Source organism: Rhinatrema bivittatum, chromosome 13, assembly GCF_901001135.1.
Source record: "Rhinatrema bivittatum chromosome 13, aRhiBiv1.1, whole genome shotgun sequence".
Lineage (NCBI taxonomy): Eukaryota > Metazoa > Chordata > Amphibia > Gymnophiona > Rhinatrematidae > Rhinatrema > Rhinatrema bivittatum.
In genome coordinates, this window is record NC_042627.1 from 5,923,870 (window position 1) to 5,949,955 (window position 26,086).

General features: G+C 42.7%; 1 protein-coding gene across 5 annotated transcripts in view; it reads left to right on the forward strand.

Annotated features, from left to right (window-relative positions):
• KDM2A (lysine demethylase 2A) overlaps positions 1-25,792 on the forward strand; it is a 98,830-nt gene extending 73,038 nt beyond the window's left edge. For 4 of the 5 annotated variants that reach the window (XM_029574940.1, XM_029574942.1, XM_029574941.1 and 1 more), the window contains 11 exons: positions 3,341-3,424; positions 7,981-8,250; positions 8,980-9,108; positions 11,359-11,448; positions 11,729-11,968; positions 13,181-13,216; positions 13,428-14,176; positions 16,466-16,629; positions 21,178-21,336; positions 21,772-21,987; positions 22,333-25,792. In XM_029574940.1, coding sequence (XP_029430800.1) covers positions 3,341-3,424; positions 7,981-8,250; positions 8,980-9,108; positions 11,359-11,448; positions 11,729-11,968; positions 13,181-13,216; positions 13,428-14,176; positions 16,466-16,629; positions 21,178-21,336; positions 21,772-21,987; positions 22,333-22,514 — 2,319 coding nt within the window. In that variant the 3' untranslated portion in view covers positions 22,515-25,792. The remainder of the gene's footprint in view (positions 1-3,340; positions 3,425-7,980; positions 8,251-8,979; positions 9,109-11,358; positions 11,449-11,728; positions 11,969-13,180; positions 13,217-13,427; positions 14,177-16,465; positions 16,630-21,177; positions 21,337-21,771; positions 21,988-22,332) is intronic. The other variant, XM_029574943.1, reaches the window with a different exon arrangement.
• Positions 25,793-26,086: the final 294 nt, after the last annotated feature.

Genomic DNA, 26,086 nt, shown 5'->3' on the forward strand with positions numbered 1-26,086 from the left:
AAGTACCATTTATTCTATGTTGGGAGCAGCCTGAAGCTAGGGATTTACCCATGTGTGAGGACTACCATCCTGCTTGTCGTAGGAGACAGAGTTGCTTACCTGTAACAGGTGTTCTCCTAGGACTGCAGGATGTTAGTCCTCACAAAACCTGCCCGCCACACTGCTGAGTTGGGTTTCTCCTATGTTGATTATTTCTTTTCATAAATTATTTTTATTGGATCCATGCAAACAATATACAGCCATGAAAAGCAAAGGGCCCACAACAAGGGAAAGAGAACAGAGATGCAAAATTTTTACAAATTTTAGCTCCCCCTCCCCCCTCTATAAGATGACACACCTACAGGCACACTGCATTCACACTACACAAATATATGCACACACACTGTTACCCTGTTTGGACGCACGTTTTCGACGCGCTATTACCACCCCTTATACAGTAAGGAGTTAATAGTGCGTGGAAAACACGCGGCCAAACCCCCACCCCACCGAATGTAATAGCGCACACCACATGCAAATGCATGTTGATGAGCCTATTAGGTAATCACACTCAATACAGAAAGTAACTCCTGCTGATAAAGGCAGGAGTTAATTTTGGATGGCACCGGGCAAGTGTACAGAAAAGCAGAAGAAAAACTGCTTTTCTGTACACCCTCCGACTTGATGATATAGCGATATTAAGTCGGAGGCCCCCAAAATTAAAAAAAAAAAAATACAAATCTTAAAAAAAAAAAAGGGACGCTCAAGTTTGCCAGCATCATTTTCCAAACCCGTGGCTGTCAGCGGATTCGACAACAGACGCTGGTAAAATTAAGCGTCGGCTGTCAAACCTGCTGACAGTCGTCGCTTCTGCCAATAAGGAGGCGCTAGGGACGCACTAGTGTCCCTAGCGCCTCCTTATTAGCGTGGGCCCTCATTTGAATACTGAATCGCGCGCCCAGGAGAGGTGCCTGGGCACGCGTTGGGAGAGCGGGCGTTCGCCTTGGAGCGCCGGCTCTCCCGCGCACTTTACTGTATCGGCCTGAAAGTGCAGCAGTGGGGTTTATGAATCTTGAGGGCTGCAGTCTGTCCTTCTCTTTTTTTCTACCTCTGCTAAACATGTGGCAGTGTGGTTTGAAGCTGCTAATGGATGCAAATGGCTCCTCTCCTGGTCTGTAGCAATGTAGCATGAAATAATCTCACCTCCTGGCCTATGGCAGCAGCTCAACTAATCACAGGTAGTGGCAGCAGCCCACTCATTTTCTCCCCAGCTAAACTTTCTTGAATCCCATCTGGAGGACCTCCTGGGATGGTCTCACGGATCCATGGGAACCTCTGGTCTAGACAGTATGTTCTGCAGAGACTACACCTTTGGACAAGCAGTTTTGTGCAGTCTGTTCACACAAGTCTGCTCTCCACTGAGTGTTGCTCCGCAAAGCAACTCTCAGCTTAGGATTCCCCATTGGTTATGGCTGATTTCATCCTGCTTCTCCATGGAGAGAAAGCAAAGTTGCTTATCTTTAATGGTTCTCTGTAGACAGCAGGATAAATATATTTAGTTCAGGGTGTTGTATAAGGCTCCTTTTAAGCCATTGAAGAGAATATTGTTGAAAGACCTTATACTGAAAGTCCTATTGGTAGCCATTTGCTCAGTGAGGGGTATTTTGCAGCTTCAGGTTCTATCATTCGAGCAAATTTTAACCCCCACCCCTAAATCTGTTTTTTTCAGTATCCATGGGGTTAGTAAAGAACTCTGCATTGCATCAGTGACTTTATGATCAGGATAATTAAAAAAAAATTTAAAACAATCCAGGGACACCAGCTAGAATTTTTAGATAAAATAAATGATCAGACAGTTTGGAACCAGCAAGAAAGAAAGAAAATAGGTTTTGTATTACATTCTGAGCCATAAAAGTATATACTGCCTGTCAGCTTTCTGATCACACAGAACTGCCAAGTTACCCAGTTTCATGATGGAAATTTTATACTTGGTCTGGATTTCTTACAACCCCTTCTTGGGATGTCTAACATTGATTTTAGGGGATAGAATCGGGAACTGCAAATATCACACTGCACTGGGATGTAAGTTCAAAACCAGGACTGGCTAAAAAGTCTTCCTCTTGAAACTGGGAAATGTAGCAGTGCTGCACCTCTTTCCCCTTCACCCTATCTTTGGAATGCCTTTTATGATTCACTTATATTTTTGAATAATGTCATCTTTTGCTCATTCTGTTCCGACTTGAGGAAGCTAGGCAGGTAATGTATTAAGCTAGTCCAATAAAAAGGTATCATTTTTCTAGATTTTGGTTTTCTTTTTAATGTGTTCACTTTTATTTCATTGCGTTCAAGTGAAATAACATGGCAGCCACACTTTAGAAAACTAGTGTGAAGGTGGTATATTTAGCTCCAGAGCACTCGGGAAGGGGTTAATCTCTGTGGTTTCCTCTTTGTTTCAGCTCAGCCCCTCTCTTGGGTAGGTAGGTGCCTGGATCCAATTACAGCTGCCTCTAGGTGGTGTCTCTTCCCTCCTACTGCAGTATTCCCCGCCAATGGGGGCCTCAGCAGCTTGGGAACACCTCCTGACTCAGACTGCAGTATAATGGCTGGGTGTTCTGCACTTTTTTTTTTTTTGGCTGATTTCCCCTTCCTTCCGCAAAGCACTGCTGGGAAAAGGCATGCTGGAGGGGTAAGGGATACTGGAGCTGCTTTGTCAGAGACAGGAAGTCTGGAGGGATTTTCTGCAGCAGAGCAGACGCGCCACATAGACCTAGCTGTGACTGAGCTGCCAGCGGAAAAAGGGCAGACAGAGAAAGGGTCAATATTTTGCTCATTTTTTCGTTATCAATCCCCACTTTTAACACTGAGAGAGAAATCGCTGCTGTGGAATTTTTCTGTCTTGGATTAAGAGCACAGACGCTTGGAAATGCAATAAAGAGGTAAAAGCAAGGAGGAAAAAAAAGTCTCATTGGATCTCTGGCAGTAACCCAAGGTAGACGCCTTTTTCTCAATAACAAAGGCTAGAACAGATCTTTGGGTTTTTACAGAAAATGGCCTACTGAGTATGTAATCCCTTTCCCTGTAGGAATTTGTTAATCTCTCTTCTAGGAGCTAGGACTGCCTTGGTGGAGGTTATCGGGAGCAGGGTGGGAGAGAGCTCTGACTTTTGGAGTCTGTCTTCCCTGAAGTGCTTCATACCAAACCTTTTAGGCTTACTTATGGCTTATAGATGAATTTCTGGCAGGCCTACCCCTATTAAAAACCTCTCTAAGAAGTTGGAAGGGTTTGGCATGCTATCTGGTACACAGATTTTGACAAATGTTTAGTAGTTTTGATTGTTCATTATGTCTTGTTTTTGTTATTTCAGAAATTACTTGAAGAGCATGCAAACGATTCTCCAAAGCTAGCTCTCACTGGGATACCTATTGTGCAGTGGCCGAAGAGGGATAAGGTGAGAAACATTCTTTGTGTGGCTGAAGAGAGAGAAAGTGAGGGATGGTCAGCCATTATCAGAGCTTCATTTTTGTGCAGTGGTTGAGGAAAGAAATTGATAGGTGCTATATCATGGCTGAGCCCCTGTAGGCCCTCAACAAACTGCCTGCTCTTAGTGATAGAAGAGAAGAAAGATCACTTGGCTTTGTGTCTGTGTATTCGACCCTTATTCATTTTACATTCATGTGATAGATGTAGAAAACAAGAAGTGTTCTGTCCTTTGCCTCATGTATCCTGACTTGCACATGGTCTAAGCTGCTGTTACCCTCTGCCAGAGATATTGAAAGTTAAAACCACATTTCAAAGGAGAGACTAAGGTTTTCCCAGGGACCTCTTTACCCTCTTTCTATTACCCTGTCACCAGCTTGCTTTCTTTCTCTGAAAGCTTCAGCCTGATCACCAGACTGTCAGAGTAGTTCTAATATGCAAACCTGCAGTTTTCCTGTGCTGTCAGTGTTGTGCCACAATGCTTTTTCACAGCTCCATGACCGGGGAAACGAGCAGTCCAAACCCAGTGTGTTATCCACTGGTCTAATAAAGTATGCCAGTCTAGCTAAATTAGGAACCTGCCTGGATTTAAATACAAAGTATTTTTATTATTTTATAAAGCCTTTTATGTGGGTAAATACATGTTTACCTGTATTTAAAAAAAAAAGCCAGATTATTGCCTCCCCCTCCCCCACTGTGCGGCTAAAAGTACATGTGCTGCAAAGAGACAAACACAGGATGGAGGGGGAAGCACATGGAAATTGCATCTTTAAATCTGAGCATGCTTTGTGCTAGTTTCAATATAGATGCAAAGTACATGTACCCACGTTGTATGTACCAACAGGATTATCAAAGGGAAACTTTGCTAGATCACAGGGAATATTACTTTTACCCGCATAATGATTAAATATACATCCTCGGCTGGTGATAATACCTGTTATTTCACACAACCATTTTTAATTTTAAAAATACTTACACATGTAATATAGAATAATGTATACCTGACAAACAATTTTAAATGCAATTAAAATAGGGAATGCAGCTCAAGTGTTTTCCTTATTTACTCAAACTTAAGAGGAAGTCTTGAACCCTCATTCTCCCCCTCCTTCAAACCAGTTTCAAATGAGTGTGCTGAATATAAGTAAGAACAAGGTAATATGAAACCTCTTCAGGATCTGGTCTTTGACCACCAGCATATGGCCCTTGTTTCATAAGCAGCCTTTCAGAAGTGACATGTCAAGATTTATATCGGGGAGTGGGGAAAACCAGTCAGGTGTCCAAGCTATCACAGTGAATATGTAGGAGGTACATTACAAGCACTGTATACAAATGTATATTCACTTCTATTTATGGACATCAATAATAGTCCTACTTATATTTTGACAGCTTCATTAATAAAGACGCAGATCTTGCCTTTCTTTAGTGTGATCTTTGCCCTTGGTTTCCTTGCAAAATTCTCCAATCTCAGGCTTGTAGTTTGACGCTGTAAGCAGCACACAAGCCTCTGAGTGTTCACTTGTTAACTGGCTTGTGGCGGGACAAAGAATTGACTTCCTATGTGAAAATCTGCTCAGTGGTGTGTCGATCAAATGCTGAGAGTAGTGAAAATGCCTTTTTTTTTTTTTTTTTTTTTTAAATATTTCTAAGATGGGGAATTCCAACAAGCGTTGATAGATACCTTGTAATCTCTTTTGGTCGCCTCAAATATGCATCTCAGATCTTTAAAAGTTCAAGATCCATAAATCTGAGCAGCATACTTCAGTGAACTGCATTTCTAAATCCTCAACACCCATCCACTGAAATACTGTCACATCCATGTCATTGGTATCAGTTTTATGTGGTTTGATTATAAAAGAAAAATCCCATCCGGAGCAGTCTCTCTCTCTCTCAACTCAACCCCCACTCCCCAGAGTCTTTCTCTTTCATTTCTGTCGAATGTATGTGTGTGCAGATGGATATGCAAGTGGCTTGGGTGTATTATTGGAGTGGATATGGCTCATTCTTTCTCCCTTTTCTGTTCTCTCCTTCCCCTTCCACCCAGTATCGTTTATTTAACTTTTCCCTCCCTTTCTCCATATCCCCCACCTTATCCAGTGGTTGCTGTTGCTCTACACAGGTCCCCAACCTCCTCTTTGAACTTCCCTCTGCCTCTGAAAAATCATTTTACCTCCTGCAGCTGGGAGCTTTGACAGGTTCAGGTCTGGGGGAGTCTGTGGGGCAGGGGCGACTTGGTTCAGTGGTGGCAGGTTCAGGAGTATGGCTGCTGCTTCAGGAGCAGCAGTGACAGGTTTGAGATTCAAAAGCATGAGGTGGCAAAGCACTGTATTCAGAGGAATGCAGAATAGTTCATCCTGAGTCTGCTCCTGCCACTTCTGGTTGGTTCCTGCAGGCAATGGCAAAAAAAAACAAAGGTGCCAAGACAAGCACATGGCCAAAACTGATGGGCCCCATTGCAGGAGCTTCTTCACGTTTTGAAGGTTTGGGAGGTGCGGGGCTCTTGCTGAACCCCAGTGAATATTTTGTTGACATTTGGGGCAGGGGGTTCCTCTGAACTCTAGTGATTTTATTTTATGCCTTTAGGAGGGAGGGGTAGCAGGTACAATACCCCAACAATTTTGGGGATCTATTGGGGTGGTAACCTTGAGTACATTATTTTCAGTGGGAAGCAGTGGGTGGGAGGCCACAAGCAGGATGAAGACAGATGTGGGGAGTATGGGGGGCCATTGCTGCATGTGGCACTAAGGAGAAATTGCTACTTAATTGATGATTTCCTTTCCTCTAAGGAAGGCAGGCCAATTCTCACAAATGGATTATGCATCTCTACCAGCAGATGGAGATGGAGTAAAAGCTGACATCACAGATATATAGCCCGCCAGTATTCTCTGAAAAAAGGAACTGTGGACAAACTAATTATGCTTAAAAATGATTATTAACAATCAACCACTCATGGGGCCTTTTTAAGGCATGGTCCTTTAAATGTAACATGGGAGGCTCGGGACCCACACTAGGGACCTGGTGCTCCCACGTTACATTTAGCGATTCTCCAGGAAGAATTATTTTATTGCGTCTGCCTACTTCCTAGTTGGCTATGATAAAATATTGACATCAGATTGCCTAGTAATCTGCTTTACATGGATTAACATTATTCATGCATACGAAGGAGGTCATTGTAATGGGGGCAGGGCCATGCAAAATATCACGCGATATTGCAGTAGTAGTCCTCTATCATGCGATATGAGCACATTTGAGCACTTCCGTGGCTTGAACGTATCTCCCAGTAAGTTTGTGGTTGAGGCAATGGGAGGGTAAAGGTATAAGGAGTGGCAGTGGGGCTTGAACCCTGGTTTTCCTGGTTTGCAGCCCACTGCTCTAACCATCAGGTTACTCTTCTATTCTTGCACATTTTTCACCTAAGATGTGCCTGGCATTGCCACCCCAGTCTTAGCTTAGATTTATTTATTTTATTTATAAAATTCTTATAGCCCACATATTTCATGGGGCTGTTCACAGCAGTTTTAAATATTCTTACATGATAAAATATCAATGAAATAAACTAAAAAAATATACTTACATAATGCATAAACAATGCAATAAACTAAAAACATGTCCTCAAACAGTAGCTTTTAAATATGGACCTTCAAGACTAGACTCTTAATGTTTCCTATTTGGCAGTACTTCTGTGATCTGTGCAGCATGTCAGATGCATGCTCCAGGAGGAGCTAGAGGACTCCATTTTAAAAATATCCATATAGTTTTGTCGTACACCCACAGACACTTTAACTGAATTGTACTGCTTTTTTGAAATGCTTGGGCCAGCCTGATAGCTCAGTGACGTGCTGCTTGCTGCCCTGCAAGAAATGTGGATTTGATTGCGGAGCTCTGCTTCTATTCCTCAGTTACGATGCTGCAGAGGCAGCATTCAGCCTCCAGGGGCCCATAGAAAAACAGTGACACTTAGCGATTAGGTTCAGCATTCAGGCATATCAGGTACTGGAGGAATCTACAATCTGTAGGTCTCTGGTTAATGACTGGGCTAGACAAGAAGAGATTTTAAAAAAAAGCATACCCTTGAGTATTTGGCATTACGGTGCCACCACTTTCAGGTTATAAACCCATAGGAGCAGGGGGGGGGACTGCAGGGCCAAAAACTATGCTGAATAGTGTTTAATTTAGTTTCAAGCATTATGATTGACTGGAAAAGAGGAACTATCCTCTAAAAATGCTTCTATTTCATCACACTTTCTGTTTGGAATAACTTTTTTAAATATGAAAATAATTCCATTAAAACTCCTGGTGCAAACACATTTTAGATTATAGTAGTAACCTCTTTTGGGCACAGCACTTTCTATCTGTTAATGCTTTGTCTCATTAAGTCTGAGACAAAGTCCAGAATGGTATTAATGCTGCAATAATGAAACTCCAAAGGTGAACTATTTGGAGTGTGAATTTTATTAGATTATTTCTAACCTTTGATCTTTATCTCCCCTTTTCCCTCCCCACCTCGACTGCTTTCTGCGTCTTTTGTAGTACAAAGTTCAGTGGCGCCCTAAGATCCGAACTCCAATCATTCCCATCACGAAGCCGCACACCATGAAACCAGCCCCACGACAGCATCCTCCTGTCAAGCCAAGTACCCCACAGGTGGTATCGGGGGCTCGACGGCGGAGAGTGCGCTGCCGGAAATGTACGGCTTGCACACAGCGGGAATGTGGAGTCTGCCACTACTGCAAGGATATGAAGAAGTTTGGGGGCCCAGGCCGTATGAAGCAGTCGTGTGTACTGAGGCAGTGCCTCGCGGTGAGTGTTGTGTGGAGAAAGGAGAGGCTTACTTCAGCCTTGTAGGCAGTCCTTTATGCCATTAGTGTTTGGGAAAGGTAAATCATAGTTTACAGCCCATTGAGTTATCCTTGCCTTCATGGGTTAGAACAATGTATGGCCAACTGACCTCATCTTACTCATGAGGGAGTCTATCAGGAGACTTTGAGATGACTACAGTCTCTAGGGTAGGGATGGCCAGCTCCAGCCTGCAAGAGCCACAAACAAGCCAGGTTTTCAAAATAGACACAATGTATGTGTATGAGAGAGATTTGCATAGATCTGCATACAATGAAGGCAGTCTATCTCATGCATATTCATTGTGGATATCCTGAAAACCTGACCTGTTTGTGGCTCTCAAAAAACGAAGCTTTGTCATTACTTGCCTATTGTCTTCCTCCTTTAATTCACATCAAGGAAAAGAATATGAGCCAGCTCAAATCTGGGCCTGTGGTCTCCTTTAGATGATATCAGAAGAGGGATGTGGGACTAATTGCTGCGCCTTCAGTTACCTGTAATTCACATCAAGTGCTCTCATCAATCTTTCTTTATCTGGTTTGCATCATAGGAAGAGTACAAATGTATGTTAGGTAGTGTTATTCCTAGTCTCTCATTCATGAGCTGTCTTTTCTGATCCCTTTCTGTCCTTTAGGCGCTAGATTTCTCATTTTTTGGGGGGGGACTCTTACTGATTTCTCTCTCCTCCTGTAGCCCAGGCTACCCCACTCTGTAATATGTGCACTCTGTGGCGATACAGAAAATGATGAGACCCAAGACTTTGAGAAGAAGCTGATGGAGTGCTCTCTCTGCAACGAGATTGTTCATCCTGGCTGCCTGCAGGTAAAGAAGAAGGGTTATTGTGGGTTTGACTGGATGAGAATGGCAATTGCAACCATAGGAGCCAACATTTGAAAATGACTCAACACAAATTACTGTGCCCCAGCAAAAAAAGAAAAGAAAACGCAGGGGATCGTGAGTGTGATTGGCTAGCCTGTTTTTAAATGTCCAGAGAGGAACAAGTAATGAGGGCCTAAAGAGATTCCTGTGGCCATTACAAAGGCTAAGAAAGTGCTCAGAGTACCACCAGCCATTATTTTTCCCAACATCTGCTCATCCCCATCCTCCCATCGCAATCCATCCACACACTACAGCCTCACTATGTCCCCACCACACACACTCAGCCTCGCCTTTTCTCTCACATTCCCCCTCCTCTCCCCATCTTATCCTTTTTCCCCCCTCCTCTCCTTACTTCCTCTGCATTTTAATTCTCCCCCTCCTGCATGGACATAATTTGACTTTTATATTTGGAGGCAGGAGGTTTAATACCCTTTGCCTGTCCACACACCACCTCTATGTGTGTGGACAGGGTAACGCTGGTAACAGTGGGGGCCGATAATCCAGGGGACTTAGAGTGGTCTTCCCATACAACTCCGGTGCTCCCTCACCGGACGCAGAAGCCAGGGACTAGTTCACCCCTCAATTCCACCGAACTAGTCACGAAGGAAGTAATCATTCACTGCCCTGAAGGTAGGGTTGTGTCTGGGGGGATAGACACAAACCTTTCCCTTCCTTTTAGGAGGCATATTTCACCAGGTAAAACTAAAGTGCTGGAGTGAATTTCCCCGCGTCTATTCACGTCGCCATCTTGGACCTCCTGCCCTTTAAGATCTGCAGACACGGTTTTTGACTTGTAGGATTCTCTCCTGATATATATATGTGAAAATAATTTTTGCTGTTCCATTACTTTGCCAAACGTATACTGGCAACTCACTATACCACTTCTAATACCAGTGATGTTATTGCTAGAAGAGTTGTATTCTGTCTGTATCTGTTAGCAGAATGATATAAATCCATGCATCTGGACTGTTCTAGTAGGATTCAAGGAAAGGAAATTAGCAGGTAAGATTACATTTCTCAGTTTTATTATTTTCAGTGTTAACAGACAGTGGAGCCATAAACATGTCAGAACAATATAGCAAACATAATAAGAACAAAACCATGCCGTGTCTCCAGGTGTCCCCCCATCCCTCCCACCTATCCATGAGCTCATACAATCTATGCCTAACGCATTACTTTGAGTACACTAGAAGATATGGAACTAAGTTCAGGGTATGACCCTGGGTATATCGGAATGGCGTCATATTAGGGGAAGCAACTAATGGAAGGCTGGGGGGAATGAGAAAAGGGAGGATTGAGAACTGTCATTAAAATTTGTGCATGTAGTTGCTTCCCCTAATATGACGCCATTCCGATATACCCACTGAAAATAATAAAATTATAAATTGAAAAAAAAGATTGAGGAGACTTCATGTGGTGGCAGCTGGATGAGAAGGTCTTCGCATGCTCAGAAAAAACATCTGTTTTTCTGAGCTCTGAGAGTTTTTCTGTCTTGACACTATCAGATGTCATCCATTTATATGACTGATTTATCCTGCTGTGTACAGAGCAAATATTATATGTAAGCAATTTAGCTTTCTCCAAGGACAGTAATTCACTAGTCACAGATATCAACATTGGTTCATTGTATGTTATATTTTGTTTTTTATATTATGCCTGTATCTTCTGTAAATTGCTTTGGGTAATTCTCTTTTGGGAGTTAGGAAAGAGATTAGTAAGAATCCTTCCTGTCCTTCTGAAATGTAATTCATTAGCTTAATGACAGGACTGAGGGATGCTAGAGTGACACAGCTACGTGAGGATTAACACATGCTCAGAAGCATTCAAAGGTTGCTAAGAATGCTCTGGAAGAGCACCATAAAGGATGATGTCGCCCATGTGTGACTGGTGAACTTCTCTCCTCAGCTGTTGGAGAGAACTCAGCCTATATACCAGTGAATCAACTCCCAGCTCTTGAGGGCCGCTAACATGTTGAGTTTTCAAGAAATCCCTAATATCTATGAGAGAGTTGCATGCACGCTGCTTCCATTGTATGCAAATTAATCTTATGCTTATTAGAGATATTCTGAAAACCCAACATGTTGGCTGCCCTCGAGGGCTAGGAACTAATACCATGCTATATACACGAGAGAAAAGCAGAGTTAATGGGCAAGGCATGTCACACACTGAGTGCCTGGTGTATGTCTTCTACAGATGGATGGAGAAGGAGTGCTGAATGAAGAGCTGCCCAACTGCTGGGAGTGTCCCAAGTGTAACCAGGGTGACAACTCAGATAAAGTCTCGGTAAGTAGCTAAGGAACCCTACAGAGTTAGACCTTAACCCTCTCTCTGTCTGTGTCTTTCCCAGCACTTCTCTCTCTTATCACTCACATTTGCTTGTATGTCTTTTGCATGGCTGATGACCTAAGTCTTGACAAGGTTCAAACTCTGTAATAATAGGGTGTTATAAAAGAGGATAGATACTGTGGGAAGCACATGGTGTGGTGGATGGAGAACACTATACAGGTCGCCTATTTCCATGAGAGCTGCCTCATGCTTGGTTCTCTCAACCCTTCCTGTACAGAGGCTCTACCAGCAAGGTGTGAACCCTGCTGTCCCACGAGTAAACCTTCAGCGCAAGGTGGAGGGCACCACAGCAGCTGCAGTCAAGCAGCGTAAAGAGAATCTTCAGCGGGCGCACAGCGTGAAGATAGCCAAGCTCAGGCTGAAGGCGCTGCCCAGGAGGAAGCACCTGGGATACCCACTGCTGCAGAAGCACAGGGTCTGTGCTGGCAGCGGCATGGAACAGCACACCCATAAGAAGGCAAGCGGAAAGGAAAAGCTAGAAATCAGGCCCTCAGGCCATAGCTGTCTCTGACGTGCAGATCCAAACCACCTCTTTTCAGCTGCTAACATCCACTAAAAATGCCTTTGCACTGCGAGTTATTTTATAATCTTGGAGTCTGTGTTTTCCGCTTGGTTGCTTTGTCAGATGTGCTAGCAGATGAGGAGAGACCCCAGGCCTCTTGATTGGCAGTGAAATTTACATCGGTGTCTTGCTTGCTGTTGATGACAGCTTGGTTATCAGTTTCTCAAAGGTGCATTGAATTTGTATTTAGGAAGACTATTGATGTTCTGAGGAAGACATAACAGCAGATCAGAACATTAAATTTGTTTCTATAAGGAGCAGGGGTTTTCTAGGTGCCAAAGCCCAGGCACCCCACCATAAATAGTGGAAGAATAATCAAGATGGAAAATCTTTTCAAAACCTTAGCATCATCCAAAAAGTTTTAGGAGCGGGGGGGAAAAGTGTTTGTTTCTGGGTTTGCTTTTTTTTTTTTTTTTTTTTAACTTTCTTTGCTTTAATGTTCCCCTTTCTGCTCTTTCTCCCATTCCGTCCTTAACCTCAATCTTTCTAATGTCCTGCAGCAGCAAATTGTCAGCTCCAGAGCCTGCTACAGCGGCAGCTGTTCTGCTTCAGAGCCTGCCACAGTGGCAACTCCCCAACCTTGGCGGTGAGTCCATGGCAGCAGCAGTAGGTCCCCAGCACCTACTGCTGCTGATGTGCCTCAGCTCTTGGGTGAAAGTGCCAAGTGCCCAGCATTCTTCCAGCCGTGAGGTAGAGCACAAGGAATAGATACAGAGTAGAGGATTTTTAAGACATCTGTACATTACCTGGATAACGTTGGTGTAAATGAAATGCTGGGATTTCTGTATGTTTCCTGACTTCCATATCATTTCTGCTCTGTGTTGTGACTGCACCTTCCAGTTCAGGTATTAGTCTGTGTTCTTGACAACATAGAATGAGCAGCCTGTGGTCTGGTGTCAGGAGCAAGCAACAGTTGATTGCACTTCACAATCCTTTTACTAAGCAAAAAAAGAGTGAAAGGTAGAGAGCTGAGCATTGTGGGTCCTGGAGACTGCAAAGCAGAAACCTACTTGGAACCCAAGCACTTAATTTGAAAAAAACAAGCAGGTGTCGAAGCCTTATGATCTCCATGTCTGTCTTCTAAATGTTTGCCGTTTGCTGTTTCAGATAAAAATGGAAGAAGAGAGACTGCTCCTGCAGATGGTGAGTGATGTCTCTCTTTTAAACTTTTAATAAAGGGAGCAATTTTGTGCTGATGAAGATTAGTGGTTTAATCTGATGGAAATTGAAGACAAGCACAGAATCCTGGGCGAAAGAATCCTCTCTGTTTTTGGCAATCAAGATCTATAAAGATGAGCACCATGTTACAAGATGCTTCATTGTAATTCCTTTTCCTGTGATTGTTCCTTCCCAGAAACGAAAAGTTGAAGATAGCGAGGAAGAGCAGGTACAAGCCAAAGTGCTACGACCCTTGAGGAGCAGAGAGGAGCTGCTAGCATCTCCGCCCCAGTCTCCCACATGCCGGCTGCAACTGATCCATGACCCTGGGTCTCCACCACCATCTGTTCGCAATATAGTCACCCGCTCCTCCCCTGGGGCAGGGCCAAGCCAAATTCCCTCTGGTAATCGAGATGAGCGCTTCAAGCGTCGCCAGCTGTTGCGCCTCCAGGTAGGTGACCTGGGCATGCAGCTGGCACAGGAGAAAGAGAACAATCCTAGCGGCAAAGAGCTTTCAGAGATTGAACGGGCCAAGATCCGAGGCACCTACCTGACAGTGACCTTGCAGAGGCCCCCCAAGGACTTCCAGAGTACTTCTATCGTCCCCAAGTTGCAAGCCATCACTGAGTCCTCTTCCAATTTGCGCCAGGCACCACGTGTCATCACTCGTCACGCCACCCACAAAGTACTGGCCCATGGCAGGACAGAGGACGACGAGGATGAGGACGAGGAGGATGAGGATGACGAAGATGAGGATGACGATGACAGTACAGAAGAGTGTGTAAGCAATGGCTCCCGAATTCGTGGGCGTAACAGAACTAGCTGCCGAGAGCAAGATGGAGAGGACTTTGTCATGCAGAGGGATGTCTGGATGTCTGTTTTTCGCTATCTTAGCCGAAAGGAGCTCTGTGAATGCATGAGGGTCTGCAAAACCTGGTACAAGTGGTGAGTCCAAAACACAATAACAGTCCTTTTCAAGATTGACAGCAAGCTATAAGTCTAGATTGAAATGCATTGGAGGTGTAGGGAGGGGGAGCTTAGTATTGGGTAATGTAGATCAATCTTGAGAGAGATTGACGAATGTACGTAGATCTCAGTACTGCTTTAGCAAAGGTGAGGTGCAGGGCAGACTGAAGTGCTGCGTCCTGTTAACCCCTTGTGTGGTTGGTTGTCGATACAGCTGACCATTTGTAAACCTTGCTTTTGCTGAAGACAAATAGAGGCCACTAGCCGCACAAGTGGGTCAGGTGACTGCCATATATATCCACTGACGTTTTCACAGCTTATTGACCAAGGCTTGAAGGTTTTGACTGCTCATGCACAGGACTTCCCACTTGCCAGCAGCTCTGCAGTTGCCTCAGTTCCATCTTTGTCTTGTCGTGCAGTTGGATGCATTTCTTCTCCTAGGACAAGCAGGATGGTAGTCCTCGCATGTGGATGACATCATCAGCTGGAGCCCGGCACAGGAAACGTTTTTGTCAGTTTCTAGAAACCTTGACTGGCAGATTGAGCATGCCTAGCCTGCTGCTATCCGCGTGTCCACGCAAGGTCCCCCTTCAGTCTTGTACCATAGCAAAAAATGCAAGCGAGACAAATAACAAACTGAAGATGACCCCAACATAGGGGGGAGGCGGGCAGGATTCCTGAGGACTAACATCCTGCTGTCCTAGGAGAACATCAGTTACAGGTAAGCAACTGTGCTTTCTGGCTTTGCGCTGCTCCTTCAGTGTCGAGAAGTAAACTTTTTCTGCATGTCAGAACTTTCTTGTTTTTTCTAATAGTCTTCTCTAGTTTTGCTTCAACTTTTCAGTTAGTTACTGGTTTTGTGTTCCTGCTGCTATTGATACTGCAGTTGTATGTGTGCTTTTGGTGGTATTTTATTAATGGTGCTGCATTCCTTGGGGCCCACTTGATTTTTCCACTTTTTTCTCTTGCCGGGGATCTTTTCAAAGAGAATTTCTTTGCATAGTTATGGTTAACTTTATTTGTATGCCGTCTCTATCTGGGGTGGCTCACAACAGAACATATGCAGTAATGCATTAATAAAACATTTAAAAACAACCATAAAATAGGCATAACAGGCTACAGGGTAATAAAAGAAAATAAGAGCTTCACATCTTAAAACATATCAACAAAAATGCAGAAACCATGCTATAAAAAAGTTAGAGAATGACAAGAATACATCAGCTGAACTTCAAAAAGAGGATAAAATATCTTTAATAAAATGCCTGCTCAAAAAGAGGTTTGTAAACGTTTTTTAAAAGCTTTCAAGCATATCAAGGACCTCAATTCATCCGGCAAACTATTCCAAAAGTCTGGGCTTGCAACTGAGAATGTAGTTTTTCATATTTCAGATAAATGAACCTGCTTAAGGGAGCTTTCTGTGAGGCGTGCAAAGATCACATTGGATAGTAAGGCTTAATTAGCAGAGATCCATGGTGTTACTGCATGAGCTCTTTGCTTGTGCACAAGGCAGGCCGACTTAAATTTAATTCTAAAAGTAATAGGTAGACTTATGTAGTCCCGAGGTGGGCAGCAGCATTCTGTAGAAGTTGCAAGGACTTAAGAGCACAAGCAGGGAGACATAAGAATAGGCTGTTACAGTAATCGAAAGTCAGTAGATTGCAGAAAGACTTTCAGTGGCTGAAGTAATCGTAGCTTATAAAACCCAGATGTAACTACCACTCTGATATGAGGAATGAATGACTTTTTTGAATCAATAATAACTTCTAGGCCCTTTCCTTGATCCATAACCCACTGCTCCTGAGTCCATCTGTTTACATGAAGGAAAACAAAATTATCAGGTAAGTAATAATTTCTCCTTTTGGTTTGTCCTGTTTATATTGAAGACTGTTCTTAATTACAGAGCTCTACTTGTGTGACTGTTGATCCACTGTCTTTAGAGAGAGTGAATTTGTTTAGCTGTAACAGGTATTCTATTAAGACTGCAGATCACATGCACAAACCCTTCCACTTTACCTTCATAGTTTGACTAAATGGAAAGTTGAGGCAGCTGTGGAGCTGCCAGGGCATGGGAAGGCCTGCTCATGAACAGAAACGACTATCCGGTTTTCACCAGAAAGCTCTTGAAACATCTGTTTCGTGCACATAATGGTCACATAGCCCACTTGTGTAACTGGTTTATCTATTGTGTTTAGATCACCTGTTAGAAGTCAGCTTTTTCTCTCCCTGCCTCCCTCATCCAACATTACACCTTCCCTTTCTCCTCATCAGGTGCTGTGACAAAAGACTTTGGACAAAAATAGATTTGAGTCGACGTAAATCTGTTGTGCCTCAGGCCCTCAGTGGCATCATTAAGAGGCAACCGATCAGCCTGGACCTTAGCTGGACCAATATCTCGAAGAAACAACTCACATGGCTGGTGAACAGACTTCCAGGTATGTCCTGAAAGTACCTTCTAGACTGTCTAAAATGCATTTCACCTTCGTGAAATATGCAGAAATTCCCTTGCATTGGAATACTTGTGCTAGAGCGCAGTAAAATTATCCATTATTCCGCCATCTTGTACAGTGGGACAACTAGTTACCCCTCCTATTAGGAAGGGGAACAGTCCCTCTTGCAACAGTTATATAATCTCTTGTACAAGCTTAGTACCTGAAAGACAAGGTACATTTCAGCTTCACTGGTCTCTGACTGAAGGAGCTGTGTTCATTCTTAGGGATCTCAAAATGTCTTGGCCTTATTAATTCATTACCTTAATCTTCACCGGATAAAAAAAAAGCCAAAACTTACTCCATATTTCTCAGTTGCGCTCTCATTGCCAAAAATGTTTTCTTTTTTTCTATTGTGACTTTATTTAGTTCTCCGAGGACAAGCAGGATGGAGTCCCTATCCCATCTCTTTTTTTCTGCAGAGCTGCAGCATCAAAGTTTGTGAGCTCTAATCTTGGCCTTTTTGGCTGTTTTTGGAAAACTTTCTCCGCTTCTATTGCCTATTGCCAAATCCAAGCCTGAACACATCAGCACATAAAAAGAGTCTTTGGTGCCATAACTTATTATTTTTTTTTTTTTAATGTTTGAGTTTTGTTCAACAGATTAATACATGGCATATAACAAACCAAACTTCCCAGAACATTTTCTCCCATTTGTGTCTTTCCCTCCCCCCTGTCCTTCCACTCCGTTCACAAAGCATCTTCATCGGTGTAAGCTTGGATACCAATAAAATACATATAAATGACAAAGTATGGAGTATAAAATATAAAGTATAAGTAGGTGCAAGTGACATACACGCTACATGCAGCTAACATCTGGTACAAATAGAATAGTAAGGGTACTAGGTACATCGCAGGTTTCAGCATGTACATAGTTGGTTAAGAGAGGTATTCTATTGGAATGATGGGGGTATGGGAGTTCATTTTGGGAGACAACCATAATGTTTTAGTACTGGCAGTGGCAGATCGCTCTTAATAGGGGCATTACTTTCATGGGGCTGCTTGAAGATTTGTTACCACTTGTTTCATATGATTTTTCCAAGCCCATCATACAGATCCGTTTATTGTTGTGGGTCTAACGTTCGCACCTTAGTAGGTGTTATGTAGGTTAAGGGTGCCCAAATTTGTTGGCTACTGGCCAACTTCTTTGGTGACGTGGATCTAGCTATGACATACTCCCAAGGAACACAGATGAATCATTTTTTTGAAACCAGTGTTCATGATTGGGCCCTTGCGAATCCAACCAACAAGTCAGTATAAATTTCTTGCCCATTAAGCTAGCTCTCTCAAGAAAAAGGTGTATCATTGGATTTAATTGCTGGTGCATAAGTATCCCGGAGCCAAAAAGCCACAAATTAGGGTCCAGAGGTAGAGTTGTTTGAAGCAGTTGTGTACATGTGGTTCGAATTGCATCCCAAAATATTAAGATTAATGAGCATTCCCAGAAACAGTGGAAAAAGGTGCCAAAAACCTGCTGACACTTTGGGCATAAATCGGAGGTAGTTAACTTATATCGAAAGGCCCGGTAAGGGGTGGTATAAAGTTGCCAAAATAATTTACAGTCTGATTCCCAAGAAAGAATGTTATCCGAGGTTTCAGAAAAGGCAATAAATATATTTTTGAAATCTTCATATGGAGTAGAAAATAGACCATTTCATCCATTTCGCATGTAGATTCTCCAAGAAATATGGCTTTCCAGCTTCTGCTAATAGGAAATGGTGGGTTGCTGTCTTTCCCAGGGATATGACTGCCCTCACTACTGGTTGGAATTGGATTCTGCAAAGAATTGTAAGTTGTTGATAAAATGTTGCACTTGCAGGAAGGCAAAGAAGTCCGCTTGTGACGGTTAGAATTGTTGCTTTAAGGTCATAAAATCAAGCCTTTGACCTGTGAACATTTGATATGCATAGGTGAGGCCTTGCCGATGCCATTTGGCAAAGGTGGCCTTAGTGAAGCCTGGGGGAAAGGAGGGATTGTCGGTAGTCGTTATTAGCGAAGTCATACGATAAGGGTGGTTGTAAGTCTTACATAGCTGCATTCAAGCTCTCCTACAAGTGTGAAATAGTTTGTGGAATCTAATATGGGGAGGGATCTTTTGCAGCTCCATCTGCAATAAGGGATTAAGTGAGGGGACTCCATACCATTCCACTAGGTTTTGATATGGGACGAAAGAAGAGGTTGCAAAGAGCCAGTCCCTGACAATAGCGCAAGCCACATGCTAGGTTGAACATGCTTTGGTCTGGGCAGCCAAGGCCCCCATCTTTTATAAGTTTGGTAAGGATATCCTTAGGTAATCTAGCTTTTTTCCCACACCAGATAAAGTCCCGCAGGGACCCGAGAAGACACTTATAGTCCATTTTGGTTACCCATAGCAGGGCCATTTAAGAACATAAGAAATTGCCATGCTGGGTCAGACCAAGGGTCCATCAAGCCCAGCATCCTGTTTCCAACAGAGGCCAAACCTGGCAATTACCCAAACACCTAGAAGATCCCATGCTACTGATGCACTGATTCAATTAATAGCAGTGGCTATTCCCTAAGTAAACTTGATTAATAGCAGTTAATGGACTTCTCTTCCAAGAATAATTTGTAGTATGTAATTCCATTTTGGTAGAAGCACCATTTTAAAGAGTTGGATTCTACCTATCAGTGAGAGAGGTAGTGATTGCCATTTATTTAAGTCTTGCTGGTATATTTATTTATTTATTTTTAATTTTTATATACCGATGTTCCTGTAAAGTATACATATCACACCGGTTTACAAGAAAGAAACTGTCGCCTCGATGGCGTTTTACATTGAACATTTAACAATTTACAAATTAACAATTAAACCGTAACCTTTAACAGTTAACAATTTACAGCGGCATGACTAGGATCTTAGTGGAGCTTAGAGTGTACATACATGAATTATAGTACTAATACTGACAAAATCTTAAGGGGCATATGTACAGAAAGGCTGGGGGACAACGACTATGCTGATAATGTCATTCATCCTGTTCTTAGCTCTCCGGGAATGCTTGGGTGAAGAACCAAGTCTTAAGTTTTTTTTATATAAAAGTAAGGGGGGTGTATGTTTTGTAAAAGTTCTTTTATTTTAGAGGGATCTTAATACCTAAATATTTTAGCTCGGTTTGTACCCATCGTAGGGGGAAGCTACCAGGCCCAGAGTGTTTGTTTGAAGGGTTCCGGCAACATCAATGACCTCAGATTTATCCTGGCTAATTTTGAGGCCAGCAAATTGTCCAAACGACTTTTGCAACTGCAACACTTCGGGTAGCGATCTGTGTGGCCTGATGATAAAGACCAATACGTCATCTGCAAATACAGAAATTTTGAAAGGTGGTGGGGGGGCCTCTAAAACATGATATATTGGGGTTACGGTTTATTTTCCTCAAGAGGGATGTATAGAGAAGGAGTGATAACGGGCAACATTGTCACACTCCTCTTTGTGTGTGGACATCACCTGAGGTATTAGCCACAATCCATGAGACGGGCTTATCAAAAAAGGAGCAGCAAATATTTCAAAAAATCTCCTTGAAACCCATATCTGCAAAGTAAGGAGAAGACGTAAGACCACGATACCTGTTCGAACGCCTTCTCAGTCGAATCTGATAACCAAGGCTGGGGTCAATCAGGATTGGCATATGTGCATAGCTGTATTTAACTTAATAATGTTGTAATTAGCCTTCCTCCTCTTGACAAATCCCACCTGATGACTGGAAACTAGAGTGGGTAGTAGGACATTCAACCTCTCTGCTAGAACTTTGGCTAATAACTTCAGGTCACAGTTGAGTAGAGAGATTGGGCTGTAAGAAGCAGGCACTTACCTGGCTTGAAAAGTAATGTTACCAGTCATAGTAGACATTGCCTCTTATTCTGTAGCTTTAATTCTCAGGAATCTCTATCAAAAGTATTCTGAAAATGTAGATACATTACATCAACCATCTTGCTCTTATCCACATTCTTATTTATATCCTCAAAGATTTCTAATAGATTATTAAGACATGACCTCCCTTTGGTAAATTCATGCTGATCTTCTCCATTAAGCAATATTTCGCCATATGCTCTATCATTCTTTCCTTACAAACTTTGTTTATTTTTAGCTTGTTCCTCAGGGAGAAGATCTCTCACACACCTATCTGGCAATGGACTCTTATTACCTTCTTGGTTATGTATTAGGTTAATGGTGTTGGTGAAACTAGAATTCATGTCCCAAGACTTACACTTTAGCCTTCTATCTAACCGGGAGACTAGACCATAAATAGAATAACACTTTCCAGCTTATGTAATTGAAATTATTGTCCTACTTTCAAACATGTATAGATTTTATAGCACACCAAGGTGTGTATTTCCCCTATAGACGAAAGGATAGTCAGTAAGATCAAATCTGGAAAAAGATTGTGAGGAAGGAATTAAATGTCCAAGTTCAGGCATAGATATCTTATTTCATTACTATATTTTATCTACCCCTCCTTTGTTTGTCTCTCTCCAACAGGTTTAAAAGACCTCATATTAGCAGGATGCTCTTGGTCGGCTGTCTCTGCACTTAGCACTTCCAGTTGCCCCCTTCTCAGGACACTTGATCTACGGTGGGCAGTTGGCATCAAGGATCCACAGATTCGAGATTTATTAACCCCTTCAATGGAAAAACCAGGTACTGCTTTGCTGCACCTCTGTACATGTACACGTTTATTATTTTATAGCATTGTTAGTGTACACATCATAAAATTTGCATGGTTACAAGGTCTCTTGTCCACAAAGAATTTAGTTACCCTACCCTGGATGGCTGACTAGGCACTGAAAAGAGCCTGAGATTCATTTTTTGCTGCCATTGTGAGAAAGTTCATACTCCTGGAGTCCCAGCAGGCACTGAAGATTCATTATTGTGAGGATGCACATGCTGTGGGGCAATGAATTCGTAATTTATTTATATTTACAAAATTTTGTAGACCACGTTCTCATATCCTAAGCGGCTTCCAATAAAAACATTCATAATTGCATTTAAAATTAGTACACTGGTTGGTTTGGAAAACTATTGCTGGGTTCAGTCGTTTGTTTTCTATTTTAGTTTTGATATTTCTGTCCTCAGGTCATGACAATCGCAGCAAGCTCCGGAATATGACAGACTTCCGGCTGGCAGGATTGGACATCACCGATGCCACGCTACGACTCATTATTCGTCACATGCCTCTTTTGTCCCGGCTCGACCTCAGTCATTGCTGCCATCTTACTGATCAGTCTGTCAACCTCCTCACTGCTGTTGGGTCCTCCACACGAAACTCTCTCACAGAGTTAAACCTGGCTGGTATGGATCTTCTGATGCTGTCCCTCTCTTCCACAGGCTGCTGTAGTCTGTTTGAACTACTTCACTTTCCTTCATCCCTGATGACCTTAAATCATCAACCCCTGCCTATCTGCTAAGGCTGTTCTCCTCCTTCCCTTCTCTCTCTGTGCTACTGCTGTTGGCTTTTTCTCTGTCCTGCCTAGTCCCCTTTCTGTATACCCAGCTGCTTCCATGCTCTCCCTCTGACCCTTCATTTTACAAGTTACATAAAGCTGCCAAACCAATGCATGCTGTACTCATAAGAATCATGAATAGGATTGTTGATGAGATTTTCCTTTTAATTCTTTTGCATTCTTTCTCTCCTAGGTTGCAATAAGCTGACAGACCAATGCTTGCTCTACCTGCGGCGGATTGCTAATGTGAACCTGATTGACTTGCGTGGTTGCAAACAGATTACACGTGGGGCTTGCGAACAGTTCATCTCAGACCTGTCTATTAACAGTTTGTACTGCCTATCAGATGAGAAACTCATTCAGAAAATTAGTTAAGGAGGCTGACACTGCTCCCATAGGTACTGAAATCCCTAGAAGTGGGATGTATCCAGTCTCTCTTGCTTCACACTCTGCCAGCATAACAGCCCTGCTTCCTGTGTCATGTGACATGGCCCTACCAGTCTCACGCCATTCCTGTCCCTGACATGGTATAAAGTGCTCCGTTGTCCTGGGCTGACTGAAGAGCGCCCACCCACCAGGCACTTGAAAACAGGATCACCTCAACATTGCAACAAGCTGTGGAAGAAAGAGCAGGCCTCTGGGAGCTTGTGCTACTAGAAGTTATGGTCTCCTCTGCCCTGCGTTGGATATCAGACATGCCAAGCCAGCACCTGTGCCGCTCTGTACACATCTAGCATGATGGGCAGGGGCCCATAGTTACTGGCACTAAGAGGCTAATTGTTTGTGGTGGGAGATTGATGGGGTTGCTATAGTCTGTTCCACAGAATAAATCTGCTCTGTGAATGCACATATTCAGTCTTCTCTACCCACCCAGTCATCCCCTGTGCAACTTTCAGATGTGGTACAATTCCTATACCAAATTAATTCCAGGCCTTTACCTTGTGTTCTTCAGGTCTGTTAATCCTTCCTGTATTCTTAAAGGGGGAAGATTTAACATTCCCTCCGCCTTGTCCAGCTCCTTTCCATATGTAATAGGCTATTGCTGTGATTACAAAGTGGAAAAGTCATTCTTTGTGAATAGTTTATGTATTTTCACACAACTCTTTCTGTTATGGGCTGCCTGTTGGTACCATCGACTGTGCCCTCGCTGGCTAGGCCTGGGTAATGGTTATGAATTGGCAGAGTTACACTAGTGAGAGGCAGGAGCCACTGAGGCCTACACATCCTGTTTTCAAACAAATTGTTTTTACAAATACTATTATTTTATCCCAAGGCTTCTTTTCCATTTTATGAATGCTGCCCCTGCCAGATCCATTAATTAAAGTGGATCTCATCCATAGGTGCTATTGGGTCCTCAGACCAGCTTAAACAAACTCCTCAAGCAGGTCCACTGGTCACCTGTGATCTTTAGGGTCTGAAAATTAAGGTCTGATATATTTTTTTTTTATTAGGGCTGGTCCTCATTTGTTAAGGGGCAGCAGTCTAAAATATGTCTGAATGCCCTGCTTATATTTTCTTAAAGCTCCAGATCAGAACAGGGTTCAATGTCGGTAAAGTTTCAATGTTGAGCAAGACAGTATAAGATACTGTGTAAGCCTGATCGTCTCCCTGGATTTCTAGACAGGGATTATTCCCTGAGCATGTGCTGTGGCTCTTTAGGCAGCTGTATGTAGTTTTTCAGACCTCACAGATCACCAACATTGCTTTTTCCACAAAAAGCCAGGAGCAGCTTCAGTGAGGGTATTTTTTTTTCTTCACTCTAAAGCAAGCCCTAGTAGATAAGTGGAAGTTGGGACAGGAAACTAAAAGCAGCTGTGGTGCATGGCTGGTCCTGGGTGTGCATGAGGTCAGTAGCATTTCTGTGCATTAGGCTCCAGAGGAGATTGAGGGCTCTGGCGGGGTAGTGATGGGGTGGAGGGACTCGTTTGATCTTTACACACCCTGCTTCTTTGGTGGAGGGAGGCGGGTAATAGTCATACATAGTTTCTGTTCTTGCACATCTCTCTGAAAGGCACTTGGAGAAGAGAAATCAATGTCGGAGACTCTTCAGCACTGCGGGTATAATAAATATGCCAAAGGAATTGCGAAATGGCAATTTAAAAAAAAAAAAAGTAAAAAAAAAGAAATTACTAGTGGGGGGAAAAATATAGGATTTAATATCCAGGGTTAACAAAAAGGCGAGACTAGGAAGGTTGGCCATAGGTAATCTCACAGGCCCAGCTTTGCGGCAGTGAGCTGTTCTTCTATCTCTATGCTTGTAAATGTGGGTGCCCTGGCTCTAGTGTGTTACAGTAACACAGATCCTCCCGCCTTTTCTCAGGTGCGTACCAGTGCTGAAAGCACCAGCCACTTGCAGTCAGAGGCCGTGGAGACTGTTAAAACTGGCATTGTGACTTTTTACATGGACAGCCTTCCTCTGTTGAAAGGTTTATTTAAAAAGAAAACATTACTTTTTGCACTTTGCTCCTGATTCAGCATTGGGAGCACACCAGAGTCCTTTGTGCTCTTCCAGACATCCACAGGAAGATGGGGAGGGGTCTTGTCACCTAAACAGCACCAGTCGGGTGCAGGGGAGAAGAGGTTCTGATTTTACCTTCCTCTCCTGCCCACTCTGGAAAGAGAATGGAAGTTGGATAAGACAATGTCAGAAAGGAAGGAATTTGTGAGCAATAAATGGAACTTGGTGCTGGGAAGGTTGGTGAGGATGCTCGCTCTACCTATGGACTGTGGGGGGGAATAAGCCTCCTTTTCTTTCAGAGATGTACTGCCTGGTACGCCCTTCCTGGCTCCAGAGACATTAATGGACATACATTGCTTCAGTCATGCGCCTCTTTCTGCAATGGATTTTTGAGGCTATTGCAGATAAACTCATGCACACACTCTGGTGAATATTATTATTGCTATCTATCTGGGACTACTTCTATTATTATGAAGACTATTTAGGCAAAATCAGAATATTCTCTTCTGGTTTGGATTCCTATGGAAAAATATATAAACATGTATATTTTTCTTTACAAAAATAATTTTGAAGAGGAACCCTTTACTTTTGTTTAAAGGAAAAACAGAATGAACTGGAGGGAAAATAAGAGGATGCAGGAATTGCAAGCCTGCAGAGTGCCTCAGAGTGGAGGGATGTTTTTAGCCATAAATTATTCCCTGGGGTTCTTAGTTTTTTGGACTTAGACTGAGGGTTGAACAGAGCAACAGCATTGCAAACAAAAGTATGCAGCAGACATTTCTGAGAGCAGGAGCTTGAAGAAATTATTACAAAAAGTCATTTTGTGAAAGTAAAATATATTAGAATCTATCTGATTTGGTTTTCTATGTGGAAGGGGAATCCAGCTCCTCCTCTGATCCCCTCTCCATTTCTCAGCACCTCCCATCTGTCAAAACCTGAAACCAGACTGAAGTCAGCATTGCAAAGTTTAGAAAAAAAATTAAACAAAATTTAAAGGGTTGGGGGTTTTTTGTTTGAAGAAAATTTGTAAATATCTCTATTTTTGGGGTGTTTTTTTTTTTTCTTGGTTTAGCATTGATTCTCCATTTTGTGCTACAAGTAATAAAAAAATTAAATGTTAAAAAGCATTAGGAGACATGAAAAATGTCTTTCCTAAGAGCTTTGGTTTGCCTGGTGAGACAGAAGTGACAGGAGCTGAATTCTGTTTTTATTTGGTTGTGTATAGGTTTTTTTTGTTCATTTGCTCTTATGCACCAATATTGTAATTAGGTTTCAAAGAGAAAATGTGCGTGCGTGTGCATATATGTATGAAAGAGGTCCCTGCTTCAGCATTAATATCACAGGAATGATTTGTGTACCAGATTCTAGCTTTCAGACAAAAATAGTGTTTTATTTGAGGGGGGATTTTTTTTGGAATAAAAACATTAACAAAATGCAAGTGCCTGTGTCTCAAATGTTAAAGAAAGAATAGCTGTTTATTTTAAAGCAT